This window comes from Cetorhinus maximus, chromosome 14, assembly GCF_964194155.1.
Source record: "Cetorhinus maximus chromosome 14, sCetMax3.hap1.1, whole genome shotgun sequence".
NCBI classification, from domain to species: domain Eukaryota; kingdom Metazoa; phylum Chordata; class Chondrichthyes; order Lamniformes; family Cetorhinidae; genus Cetorhinus; species Cetorhinus maximus.
Window position 1 is genome coordinate 22,776,150 of NC_135892.1, and position 14,834 is coordinate 22,790,983.

Genomic DNA, 14,834 nt, shown 5'->3' on the forward strand with positions numbered 1-14,834 from the left:
AAAAATTACTACTTAATTTGCTTCCTTCACTCTTTCAGGAAGTACATTCCAAATCATAACTCACTACATTTTTAAAAAATACTCCCATTTCCCCCCCAGTTCTCTTGCTAGTTATCTGAAATCTGTATCCTCTGTTTATTAACTCTAGTGGAAACAATTTTCCTTATCTGCACTTATCAAAAGCCCTCAATTTTAAGATCCATGATCAAATCTTCCCTTATTCTTTTTACAGCAGAGGAAAATTAAGACCAATTTCTCTAATCTCTCCAGATCACTGACCAATGAACTAAAAAATTCAGCATAGTAATAAATCTGCTGTACTTTTGTCAAATCCTTTCAAGTCACCATGTATATTCTCAGGTCCATTGTTGATGGGTAACTGATATTCCTTCACATCTATATGGAATTTCCCTTCTGCATTTCCAATTGGGGCATTGATTGGCAGTGTTGCCAAAGCAGAAACGCTTGTTCACATAGCCTTGAAGGACTTGACGGTATTTAAACTGCTGTTTAAGTCCAAGGCAGGGTTTAGGAATACTTTCTGACCACCAGGAAGTTTTTGATGGGTGAGGAAAAGGCTGCGCTGTACAAACTCTCATTCACTTCATATTTGCTACCAGTTCATTGTTGCCTCTCAAGACACCACTGATATGCCAGTTTCGTTTATCAGCTGGGTCTTGGGAAGAGGTCCAAGGGCAGTAACCCATTGTTACTTTTAAACTGATACCATTGGTTCCCATGAAAGTTAGGTGAAGGCCAAACATATGAATAAGCTTTTCATGACATTTGGATTGTAACATCAACACAAAGATAATAAATAAAAGCAAGTGATTAGTATCATGTTACACAATGTTTACTAGCCCCTTTGAGATCAACAGCTGCTAGGAATACATAATGAAAAATGGGTCTGCGTTCATTTCAACCTAAAAGGTCCACTAGGTTCATCTTGACAGTTACTAACTGCAGAAAGTCTGTAATGGGACCTGGAAGCCAAAGAATACAAGAGTATTTAATTGCAAGTCATTTACCTAGATTAAGTATAGGTGAAATCACACTGTAGCTTTAATAACCAGTTACCATGGAACAGGAAAGCAAGAAACTATGTACATTCCATGTTATAACAAACATTTCTGAAAAGTATTAGTTTTCACTACATGAAAAAGTAGTGCCAGTTTCATAGCCATGGGACAAGATCTGTACAGTTTTCTTCTATTTGAGGTTCAAAAATTACTCCTACAGAATCCTTGGACACATTTTTCAGAAGTACAGTATAATCTTTTCAAGATAGATACAAAATGGGGACATCAAAATATTTTGCACGATCACAGCCAGTTTCCATCTGTAACACCACATCATTGATTAGAAAATTACCTTTCTCTAATGCTAAGCATCTCAGGTTTCATTTTCCCTTTTAAATCTGTTTAACATTTCTCAAGATGAATTTCATCGGTTTCAACTATTATGGAGAGCATATGAGGGACTAGGTAACTTCTGGGACTATTCAAATCAGGTTTTAATTAAAAACAAAACAAAAAACCGTATACCTGGTAGCTAAAGAAATATATATATTTTTTAAACTGTTTCAATATGGAACAAAAGTTCACTTTTGCTGTTTCTAAAATAAAATTCAATTTATTCTATGTTGTTTTGTTATTGCTTACAACCAGAGCAAACTGCTACTGAACTTACTAAAAGTCTGTCAAGTCTGAAAAAATAAATTTAAATAGCTGAGCAGTTAATCTAATCCACACTTTACATGAGAAAAGTTTATACTATGCTGTGTACCAATTACAACAATGTATGGAAGGAAAAGCAAGAGTATGTGGAGCAAGGAAGATAACCCTGAATCATGTTCATTCACCTTTTTGCGGCCAAGATGCTGGCCAAACAGGTAGAACCCTCATAATAGCTAAGTATTGCAGATGCAGGAAATCTAAAATAAAAACAGAAGCTGATGGAAGTACTGAGTAGCTCTGGCAGCACCTGTGGAGAGAGAGAGAGAGAGAGAGAGAGAGAGAGAAAAAGAGAAATACAGTTAACGTGTTAGGTCAATGATCTTTCAGCAGAACTGGAAAAGTTAAAGATGTAACAGGTTTTAAGGAAATGAAGATACAGGGAAAGGTCAATGGTAGGGTGGAAAGATTAAATGACAAAAGGGATGATGGTGCAAGGCAAAAGGAGATTGGAATGGGACAAGAAACAAAAAATTGAGTCTAGAGGAGATGTAAAAAGCAGAAACAGTTGCCATCCAAACAAATAAAGGTGATGGGGGTGAACGTTAAGTTCCGCAGGCTGTAAAGTGCCTAATTGAAAAAGGAGGTATTGTACCTCGAGCTTCACTGCAATATGGTGAAGGAGGAATGAGGAGAAATGAACCAGGGTGTCTAGTTTCCTGGCTCCAACCGTTCCTACCCACTACGCTCAGATGTCCAGGGTAACTAACTTTTTCCAGTTCTGATGAAAGATCATCAATCTGAAACAGAGATGCTGTCTGAACTGCTGAGTATTTCCAGTATTCTCGGTTTTTACATGTGGTGCAACCCAACCTGACTACAATTCCCCAAAATGAAAAAGCAACATTACTCTGGGAACAGATTAAAGATTGGACCTTCTAGGTCAGAAATACATTGTTTATCAGAGAAGCAAAGAAAAATGTGCCTCAAGTTTTCAGGGCTCACAACATCTACATAGCCCTGATGCACTGCTTTTGTTGAAAAATATTATAAAAGTAACAATGTCAAAAAAGTCCAAAAATGCCCCTTTTAGCAGGTGTTTTTATGATGAGATTCACAGTAATTTGAAGTGATGCATTTTTTTTTGTACTGGCAACAGTATAAAAATGTAATATTTCCAAGTTTGTCGATGACACAAAACTTGGTGGGAATGTGAGTTGTGAAGAGGATGCAAAGGAGATTTAGACAGAGTAAGTGAGTGGGCAAGAACAAGGCAGAAGAAATATAATGTGGAAAAATATGAAGTTATCCACTTGGTAGAAAAAACAGAAATGCAGAGTATTTCTTAGATGGGGAGAGATTGGGAAGTGTTGACGTCCAAAGGGACCAGGGTGTGCTTGCTCATAAGCCACTGAAAGCTAACATGTAGAGCCTTTTAAAATGTTTGACAATCAAATGCCCCCTTTCACTGATGTTAATACTTGTATGTTTGAGCATTATTAAAAAATATGGTATTGCAAAGAAATCCTTAAACGTGTCTGTCTTGTTTTTCATTATTATTGGCATTTGAGTAACAGCATTGCTACTTTTTAGTGTTTTTGACTAAATTTAAAAGTTTAAAACTTTGTTACCAAGGTTGCTGGCCTGTGTTCTATGCAATCATACCAAATGCTAATTTATAACCCAAGTATACCAAATTTTATTTGTGTCCCCCCTCTTTATTGCATCACTAATGCCAAATTTTGTGGTAGCAAAGCCCCAAACCACCAAACCAGTAAAAGCGGCTGTTTGTATACAAGTCTTTCATGACATCATAACATTGCACAGCACAAAGTTGGGACATGAATCAAATTTGATCCAAGGCTTCTATGCAAGTAACTTTATACCATACTGAAATGCTAAGACACCTACATGCCAAGAATCAAATGTTCGAACAGTTCCTGGAGTTTACAGTTTCTTTTGTTAAGCACAAAGACAAAAAAAATTACACCAGGATTACATACGAAGCCAGAGCTTACTGTCAACTTTAATTGGATGAAAGGCATAACACTGCAATAGTTTGCATAGCTTTAGTTCTGGCTATCCTTGGGGTTTTCCAAACATTCAGTCCCAAATCTCCACTTGAAACAATCTGTATGCGGTTTTGATTAATTTAGTAATTAACTGTTGCATAATGCTATGCTAAAAGCCATGAAATTAATATTTAGCCAAAGTTAAAAATAGAAATATTCATGCTATTGCACTTTGTTTTCAGTAACCAGAGGAACCACTAAGCTTCTATTATTCAAAAATAAAACCTTACGATGGGAGCAAAATTGCAAACAAATTATGGGATGGGAGCCTCAAAAGGTTAGTGTGAAAATGATGTTTATGCTACATAAAAACATTGACAAGTATAGTCCGGTTATTTTTAATAGAACTAAAAAGGCATTTATACACAAAGCACTAGTTCAAGGAAATTCCAAATATCGACCTATAAACCGACAAAGAGGAAAGTCATTTACATACCATTCTTATTTAAGTGTATAAAAGGGTGACATACATTTTTATCTCCCTAGTAATTGCATGGGTTTGATTTGCACTATATATAAATACTACAAGGAACCAACAGTTTCACACTCACTATAAAATATCAAATTAAAAACTATTAATGCAGTTTCCTGCTCTCGCCCAGAACAGAAAAACTTCAACTTTGCTTCCAATTTCCATCCTACTCTCACCTTCACATGGTCCATCTCCAACACTTCTTTTCCCTGTCTCAACTTCACGGTCTCCATTTCTGGAGATAGACAGTCGACTAATATCGATTATAAGCCCACTGACTCCCACAGCTACCTTGACTACATTTCCTCACACCCTGCTTCCTGGGAAGATTCCATTCCCCCAGTTTCTCAGCTGCATCTGTTCTGATGATGCAACCTTCCACAACAGCACTTCTAATAGATCTTCTTTTACCCTCAACCAAAGATTCCACAACCACCCCCCATCCACCACAGTGTTTGACAGGGCCCTCAGCCAACCCATTTCATGCGCTTCTACTCTCACCGTTTTCCCCTCCCTCCCAGAACCACGATAGGGTCCCTCATCCTCACTCTCCACCACATCAGCCTCCACATTCAAAGGATCATCCCCCATCATTTCCACCATCTCCAGCATGATGCTGCCACCACCACCAAACACATCTTACCCTACCCCCCCACCCCCAACCCTTTCAGCATTCTGAAGGGATCGCTTCCTCTACGACACCTTGGTCCACTCCTCAGTCACCCCCAACACCTCGCACCCTTCCCATGCAATTGCAGGAGATGTAACACTTGCCCTTCTACCTCCTCTCTCCTCACTGTCCACAGCCCTAAAACACTTCTTTCCAGGTGAAGCACTTGTACTTCTTTCAATGTAGTATACTGCATTCACTGCTCACAACGCAGTCTCCTCTACACTGGTGAGACCAAACACAAATTGGGTGACCATCTGCAAAATACTTCCACTCAGTCTGCAAGCGTGGCACTAAGCTTCCAGTTGCATGTAATTTTAATTTACCACCTTGCTCTCACTCTCATTTCTGTCCTCCGCCTGCTACTGTGTTCTAGTAAAGCTCAACACAAGCTCGAGGAACAGCACCTCATCTTCCAATTAGGCACTTTACAGTCTTCTGGGCTCAACATGGACTTCAACAATCTCAGACCATGAACTCTGTCCCCTATTTTGACTCTTTTTTTTAAAGCCATATGCCAGTTTGAATTTTTTTTTCATGTTTATGCTTTTGCACAGAGCTTTCCATTATACTGGCATTTACACTCACTCTGGACAAATGCTTTGTCTCTTTACCACAACCATTACTACTCCCTTTGCCTTTTGTTCCATGACATCTGTCATTTAATCTCACCAACCCTCCACCCTATCCCAGACCCTCCCTTTTTGTTCTTCCTCCCCCTCCCCACTTGATGGCATAAACACAAACATTTCAACCATCCTTCAGTTCTGAAGAGTTATACTTGACTCAAAATGTTCACTTGCTCTCTCCGCAGATGCTGCCAGACCTGAGTATTTCCAGCACTTTATTTCAGATTTCCAGCATGTGTAATATTGTGCTTCTATTTAACAGAAGAGTTACACACCATACAGCACCTTTCACATTCCAAAGCATTTTACCGTCAATCAAGTACTGTCACTGTTGTACTGTAGGAAACGTGCAGCCAATTTCTGCACAGCAAACTCTCACAACAGCAGGCTTAAAGCCAGATAATCGGTTTCTCATCGTCATTGAGGTCTACAGCACAGAAAAAGGCCCTTCGGCCCATCGAGTCTGCGCCGCTCAAACAAGTACCGAAGTATTCTAATCCCATTTTCCAGCACTAGGCCCACAGCCTTGTATGCCATGGCATCGCAAGTGTACATCCAAATACTTCTTAAATGTTATGAGGATTTCTGTCTCTACCACCCTTTCAGGCAATGAGTTCCAGATACCCATCACCCTCTGGGTGAAAAAATTCTTCCTCACATCCCCTCTAAACCTCCTGCTCCTTACCTTAAATCTTTGCCCCCTGGTCATTGATCCCTCCACCATGGGGAAAAGTTCCTTCCTGTCTACCCTATCTATGCCCCTCAATTTTATACACCTCAATCATGTCCCCCCTCAATCTCCTCTGTTCCAGGGAAAATAACCCCAGTCTATCCAATCACTCCTCATAACTAAAACTCTCCAGCCCAGGCAACTTCCTGGTAAATCTCCTCTGCACGCTCTCTCTAGTGCAATCACATCCTTCCAATAATGCGGATTCCAGAACTGCGCACAATACTCTATAGCTGTGGCCTAACCAGCGTTTCATACAGTTCCAGCATAAACTCCCTGCTCTTATATTCTGTGCCTCAGCTAATAAAGTCAAGTATCCCATATGCCTTCTTAACCACCTTATCTACCTGTCCCACTATTTTAAGGGACCGGTTGAAATGCACACCAAGGCCCCCCTGATCCTCAGTACTTCCCAGGGTCCTACTATTCAACATACATTTCCTTGCCTCGTTTGTCCTGCCCAAGTGCATCACCTCACACTTATCCAGATTAAATTCCATTTGCCACTGATCAGCCCATCTGACCAGCCCGTCTACATACTCCTGTAATCTAAGGCTATCCTCCTCACTATTTACCACCCCACCAATTTTCATGTCATCCGCGAACTTACTGATCAATATCAATCCTACATTCAAGTCTAAATCGTTTATATGTACCACAAACAGCAAGGGACCCAACACCGTTACCTGTGGAACCCCAATAGACATAGGCATCCAGTTACAAAAACACCCCTCGACCATCATCCTCTGCTTCCTGCCACTCAGCCAATTCTGGATCCAATTTGCCAAATTGCCTTGGATCCCATGGGCTCTTACCTTTGTTAGTCTCCCATGTGGGACCTCATCAAAAGCCTTGCTGAAGTCCATGTAGACCACATCAAATGCATTGCCCTCATCTACACACCTGGTCACCTCTTCGAAAAATTCAATCAAATTGGACAGGCAAGACCTCCCCTTAACAAAACCATGCTGACTGTCCTTGATTAATCCCTGCCTCTCCAAGTGTAGATTAATTCTGTCCCTCAGAATTGCTTCCAATAGTTTTCCCATCACTGAGGTTAGACTGACTGGCCTGTAGTTCCATGGTTTACCCCTTCCCCTCTTCATGAATAACAGTACCATGTTGGTTGTCCTCTAGTACTTCTCCTGTGGCCAGAGGGGTATTGAAAATTATTGCCAGCGCCCCCGCTATTTCCTCCCTTGCCTCACTCAACAGCCTGGGATACATTTCATCTGGGCCTGGAGATTTATCTACTTTTAAGCCTGCCAGGCCACTTAAAACCTCCTTCCTTTCTATGCTAATTTTAAAAATTACATCACAGTCCTTCTGCCTGATTTCCATACCCATGTCATCCTTCTCACTTGTGAACACCGACGCAAAGTATTCATTTAGAACCCTACCTACGTCTTCCGGCTCCACACAAAAACTACTACTATGGCCCTTAATGGGCCCTACTCTTTCCCTAGTTATCCTCTTACTCTTAATGTACTTGTAAAATAACTTTGGATTTTCCTTTATTTTACCTGCCAATGCTTTTTCACTCTCCTAATTTCCTTTTTAAGTTTCCCCCTACACATTCTATACTCCTCCAGGGCTTCCGCTGTTCTGAGCCCTTAGTATCTGCCATAAGCCTCCCTTCTTCTCTTTAGCCAATCCTGTATATCCCTCAGCATCCAGGGTTCCCTGGATTTGTTGATCCCACCCTTTATCTTTACTGGAATATTTTGGCCCTATACTCTCCCTATTTCCTTCTTGAATGAGTCCCACTGCTCTGATGCAGATTTACCTAAAAGTAGCTGTTCCCACTCCATTCTGACCAAATCATATCTGATCTTATTAAAAATCGGCCTTCCCCCAATTTAGAACTCTGATTTCTGGCCCGTCCTTGTCCTTTTCCATAACAACCTTGGATCTAACAGAGTTATGATCACTATCTGCAAAATGCTCCCCCACTTTTTACCTCTACCACTTGCCCCACTTCATTCCCTAAAATTAAGTCCACGACCGCCCCTTCTCTTGTAGGACCTTCTACGTACTGGCTTAAAAAGCTTTCCTGGATGCATTTTAAGAATTGCGCTCCCTCTAAATCCTCACACTATGACTAATCCAGTTAATGTTGGGAAAGTTGAAATCCCCCACTATTACTACCCTATTATTTTTTCACTTCTCTGAAATTTGCCTACATATCTGCTCTATTTCTCTGACTGTTTGGGGGCCTATAGTACACTCCCAGCTATGTGATTGCTCCTTTTTTTTTTCAGTTCTATCCACATGGCTTCATTTGAGGAGCCTTTTAAGATGTCATCCCTCCTTACTGCTGTAATTGATTCCTTGATCAATATCACGACATCCCCTCCTCTTACCTCATTCCCTGCCTCGCCTGAAGACCCTATATCCTGGAATATTGAGCTGCCACTCCTGCCCCTCTCTCAACCATGTCTCTGTGACAGCAATGACATCGTACTTTCATGTGTTCATTTGTGCACTCAACTCATCTGCCTTATTCGTCAGACTCCTTGCATTAAAATAAACACCATCCAACCTTGCCAAACTCCCTTGTGCCTTAACTGGCCTATAATTTCTATGGCTTCCAGACTCACTTGCTCTCTTCTATTTTTGGCTATGCATCTCTCCCTACTGAACCTCCTCTCAGGATCCCATCCCCCTGCCAAGTTAGTTTAAACCCTCCCCAACAGCAAACCTCCCCGCAAGGATGTTGGTCCCATTCCAGTTCAGGTGCAACCTGTGCACCTTGTACAGGTCCCGCTGCTCTCCCCCTTTAGAATGCCCTGCAGCCAGTGATGTCCTTGATCCTGGCACAAGGGAGGCAACATACCACCCTGGAGTCATGTCTACGGCCGCAGAAACTCCCCAGAGGAACCATCACTCTCACCGTTTTCCAACGCAGAAAAACGGTTCTCGAGCGAGAGGCACCCTGGGGATTTCCTGACTACCTGCCTGATGGTCATCCATTCCCCCTCTGTCTGCACTTCCGTAAATTGTGGGGTGGCCACGTCTAAAAATGTGCTATCCACGAAACTCTCAGCCTCGCAGATGCAACTCTCCGCCTCCAGCTGTCGCTCAAGCTCTGAAATTCGGAGCTCAAGTGCCTGCAGCTGGTGGCACTTCCTGCACACGTGGGTCAGTCAGAGCGCAAGGAGCGTCTAGGACTTAACACAGGACTGAGCTGCCCTGCCACGCCTCTAATTGAAAAAAAAACCCTTACTTTAAGTTAATACAGTAAAAAAAAGTTAAATTATTTATGTACTTTAAATAACTAGAGCCCTTACCTATCCTTATCTTAATCTATTTTAAACTGGAGAAAAACACTTACCCACTACTCATCAATCAGCTCTCACTTTTGTGCTGAGATCACTTTTTGAAGCTTCCCCACACTCACGCTGGTTCTGATCTCTCTGCCGCTCTCTCATGCTGTCTTGATGTCACTCATTATTTTCACCGCGAGGCTGACTGCAGCACACTCTGCCCAGGCTGCTTCACCGCGAGGCTGACTGCAGCACACTCTGCCCAGGCTGCTTCACCGCGAGGCTGACTGCAGCACACTCTGCCCAGGCTGCTTCACCGCGAGGCTGACTGCAGCACACTCTGCCCAGGCTGCTTCACCGCGAGGCTGACTGCAGCACACTCTGCCCAGGCTGCTTCACCGCGAGGCTGACTGCAGCACACTCTTCCCAGGTTTCTGTTGGTGATTGAGGGATAAATATCTAGGACACTGGGGAGAACTCCCCTGTTCTTCTTCAAAATAGTGCCGTGGAATCTTATGTCCACCTGACAGAGCACACCGGGACTCACTTTAACGTCTCACCTGAAAGATAGCACCTCTGACAGTGAAGCATTCTCTCAGTATTGCATTAGTTTCAGCCTAGAGACTTTTGTGCACAAGTCCTGCAGTGGGACTTGAACCCACAACCTGAGTCAAGAGGTAGAAATGCTACTAATTGAGCCAGAGCTGGCAGTGCAATTGCTAAATTTCCAAGGGAATATAGAGGGAACATTAACAGGCAGAGGGAAATTGGCATCTTTGCTGAAAAACAGGAGCGAAAGAGAGCAAGCATGCAGGTGGCTCTGCTCTTGAAATCTACTCAAAACAAGTCACTATAAGTTTACACTTTTAAAGGACTAATTTCTCTATCTGATTCCAATTTGTATCTTGCAAGTACTTGATGATCACAATCCAGGAACTTCCAGGGTTAATCTGTTCTCAGTAGGTGATACTAAAGGTCCTATAATTAGCCCAGGTTGTGGAAAGAGGACTCCCAAAGCATGTCAGTCAGCAATTGACTCCCTGTGGAAGTAGACATTGATGTCAGCTATGAACAAACGCAATCAACTGTGATGTCCTCTGCAATCAAATAATCCATCAACAGTCACAATCAAGGCTAACGGGAATTGTGATTTGTGAGGTACAAGGTGAAAGGGGTATCCTTTCCTTGAAAATGATTCATATTCATAAGGAAAGTGGGAGAAAGTGAATTTGTAGAGCAAGTTACAAATTATCCTAGGTTGACCCTGAAGAACATTACTGCTCTGCAGGCTTAAATGAAGCGCAATGAATTTCATGTTCAGTGCCCTGGAGCATTTGGACAAGAACCAAGCAAGCATTCTACAAGTAGCTACTCAACTACAGTTTCAATTGAGACCAACTGGTTGCAAACAAAAACCTTGCAAATATCTAACTCATGGGAACACTCAGATAGGGATATACAATTGTCATTGTTAAGTGGCTGAAGATACTTTCAACATTCACATTTCAAAACAATTTAGACTTTAAGTAAAAGAAATGATAGCATGGTCTCTTACCTGATTGTACATGTATCGCAGCATGAAGTCCAACAAAAATGATTTGCCTTTACGAAATGCTCCTGCCACAGAGACAACGACAACATTCAAGTCCCGAATGTGTTCCTGCAATAGAATTCGTTCCAAGGATTCTTCATCGAGATCAAAATGATGATTATCTTCATGTGCCAACACCACCTGTATCGGTCTTGCCTCTTTCATGGGAACATCCTCTGAATTCATTACAGCCTCCTGGCTACCGGACTCATCTGTTGAAAACGAAAAATATTTTAGCCTAGGCTATAAATGACAATGACATTAACCATGCAATTTGATTCTCTCACCTGGTTAGATTTTTCCTTTCCTAGTCCAGAATCACGTCAAAACAATTTAGTCCCAATTAAAATCCATTAAACTCAGCACACACTAGGAATCAAAAGTCATCTTTTTCAAAAATGTATTTTGCCTAACCTAAAAGAGACACAAACATATTCTGCCCAAAAGCCCTAGCTAGGCATAGCAACTAATAGTTGGCAGACTGGAGTACATGAATAAATAGCTACCACCCAACTAAGGTTTAAATTTTAAAAATGGTAATGTATAAACAGTTAAATTAATCACAACTTTTTAAAAACAAACAAAAATAATGCAACTTCTTATCTGCAAGTTTGAATAATGTTTTTCATAATCTTGAGCCAGGAATTAAATTAAATATATTATGTTGGTTTGTCAACAGCTTACATACAAACCACAAGATCATTAACAAGGACAAGGTTACTAACAATCATTTCTAGCCAGCACGTTGCTTATGTAGTCAGGTCATTCCCTTTTTTTTTCTTGCCTGCAAACTAAAAGCAGATGCACCTCTGTGCCAGAGAAAAACTCGAGTGTTTTAGATGAATCAATAGTGCACAGTGAGCAGCTTGTGGTCAATGGTAACATGCCGGTAGACAAATATTCCATCCCCTATACAAAGAATATTTTTAAACAAATCTTTAGTTTCACTAAAAGTCTTTATTGTTTTGGCCTCTAAAAAAGAGATACCCAGAAGGATATAAACATTTTTCACTTGTGCACGACTGAGGTTAAAAGAACCAGGTTTGCCTGCTGTGGAAGATACTTAAGAATTTTTAGATCATTAAGAAATCCATTCTAAAGACAAATATTCAATTTCAAATTACATTCTTGCAATTAAACTGCAAATCATAAGTTAACAATTAGCATAAATGTGAATCTCATTTAAATGGCTCCTCAAAATAACTGTTAAACAATTGATAATTTTGGATCCTTCTACGAGCCCAAGAATGCTAAATAAGGTATAAAAGTTCTGCACTTAAATCTAATGAAAGTCAGGTAAGTTATTTTTGCATTGGTGGTAAAATAATCCAAATTCCTAAGCATGCTCTTCGTGCACATTAGAAGTATTAATTCTGATCTAGTTGCCTGAATTGGGCTAGAGCATCTTGGGGTAGTGTATATTTCCTCCATTCCACTTGACAAAGCTATTTAGTTTGCCAATTTAATACACAAGGCCCCATGGCAAAACTCAAGCACCTTGAACATTTTAGCCTTCTCCTTCAAACCAAAGTTCTTTTGATGCACTATTCACAAAATTTAAGACAAAGTTAATTTATTAACTTCTAAAATTCTTTAGTTTTGGCACAGGTTCAACAACATTCACCCAAAATAGCGCACTGTGCACTACTAGAATCATCTATTTTAAAAAAGGTCCAGCCTAATGGTACGGTAGGATAAAAAATTGAACATTTTAAAACAGATTGTTACCTCCAGGTTTCCCATTTAATATACAGTTAACAGTATGTACAATTAAGTGTTTAATTTATATGCAGGTGGTGGGCATTAATTGAGCCACTTACAAATAGATACAGGTGATTGTTGGTTTAGTTGGCACAATGCAACTGTGCACAAGTATCAAAAAAAAGTATGAAGATTAACTCCATTTTTAGCCTTCACCAACTGACTTTCTGGAAAAGAATACATGCTACATAGAAAACAATGAGTACAAAGTATGCAAAGCAGGAGTTTGTCGGTAATAAATGCTGGAAGTCCATAGAGTATTTGAAGAGTCAAGTTATGACAAAAGCAAAGTCCGGTATCAAATTAAAAACTAAATACACGTTATGACAAATTATTTTTCTAAGCAGACTAGCATTAAATTGAAAGACGTCTTTCCTTCAAGACTAGCAGCCGGGAACACTGAGGTAGGGATAACAGTTGAGGGTTAAACTAGATTAAATCACACTGTGGACATGTAGAGGTAAAAAATCAAGTAAAGTGTAGGATGGAGAGAGTGGAACCTTAATTACTGGACAGGCAGGTATTAGCATCTGAACTGTTAATAAAGGAAGGTTTCACTGTAGTAAAAAATCTAAAAAAGATAAAGACGCAAGGATTCTGCAGGTCAATCTTGGCGAATTGTGTATGAAATATCTAGAATAATAAACAGCTAGCATTTCTAACGAGCATGTTAGGTTGGAAGTGGGGAAGCTATGGAAAGAGAAAGCAGTTTGTAACTACTAATGGTACTATTAAGCATACGTAAATGTACAATGGACACACTTACTGTACTATCACCATGCTTACCTCTCAATTAAAGGAGTAACACAATTTGACTTGCACAGTATACTTTAGAAATTCTTCAGTTTTGAGCAGACCACTGTAAAAAGTCAGAGGACACTTCACCAGGGCCCAATAAATTTGTTGCTCGAGAGTAAAATTAGCGTCAGCCTCACAATTACTGCATGTACAGGTTTGCATCAGTGTATTGATAAATATAGATCAAAACATCCATCGAGTCCACTAGCCTGTATTAAAGTTAAGGATTAGGATTACCCCAATATCCAACATCCAGAAAAAGGAGATAATTATATTTCTATGAAGGTGCACAACATTGTAATTTAAACATTTGATGATCATCACCTATGCTGGATTCCATCACCTATGTTAAGACGCAAGCATCTCCAGCCACTGGTTCAAGCATTGTTGGGCTAGGAGGGTCCAAAATTATCAGTTGTTTAACAGTTATTTTGAAGATCCATTTAAATGAGATTCACATTTATGCAAATTCTTAATTTGTGATTTGCAGTTTAATTGCAAGAATGTAATTTTAAATCGTACTCTGTTCAATCTGTATATAGGTCACCAGACAAGCCGAGAAGCATAAAATTAGTCTGTTTACTTAAAAATTCAGGTTTATCTTGTTCCCAAAAGCCCTGAAGTGGTGGCTAGACTTAACTTTCTCTGCTGTTTTATCTCGTTTGCCCATACCTGGTGTTAAATCAATTGGCAATTTCAGCCTGAGACCCACTGTCTTTCCAGAGATCAAAGAGGAAGTCTGGGCAGCCCAAATTGTTTCCAATACTTGTCCCAAATACATGTAAAATGATTTGTTCTGCAGGACACCAGCCAAGGCTCTTTTTACATAATGGTTAAGTTTCAGTATACAGGAAATGTAGCTTGTTAAATAGGAATTAAACCAGAAAATGCTGAAGATACTCAGCAGGTCAGACAGCATCTGTGGAGAGAAACCGAATTCAGGCCGATGGCCCTTCCCAGAACTCTTGTTTTTCTTTCTCCTGAGATGCTGCCTGACCTGCTGAGAATTTCCAAAATTTTCTGCTTTTATTTCAGATTTCCAGAATCTGCAGTATTTTATTTAACAAGAATACAAAAGCAATAGTTGATTGTTGCAGTAAGCACAATTAAGAAAAGTTAAAAAGTAACAAACTGTACAGCATCTAGTTACATGAGTAACAAAGTGAAGCTAT

General features: G+C 40.3%; 1 protein-coding gene across 5 annotated transcripts in view; it reads right to left on the reverse strand.

Moving 5' to 3' along the window:
- The window catches only part of atl2 (atlastin GTPase 2), an 83,177-nt gene that overhangs the window by 49,939 nt on the left and 18,404 nt on the right, over positions 1–14,834 (reverse strand). For 4 of the 5 annotated variants that reach the window (XM_078556659.1, XM_078556656.1, XM_078556657.1 and 1 more), the window contains exon 2: positions 11,068–11,315. In XM_078556659.1, coding sequence (XP_078412785.1) covers positions 11,068–11,289 — 222 coding nt within the window. In that variant the 5' untranslated portion in view covers positions 11,290–11,315. Of the gene's footprint in view, positions 1–4,393; positions 4,453–11,067; positions 11,316–14,834 lie in introns of those variants that run through there. The other variant, XM_078556660.1, reaches the window with a different exon arrangement.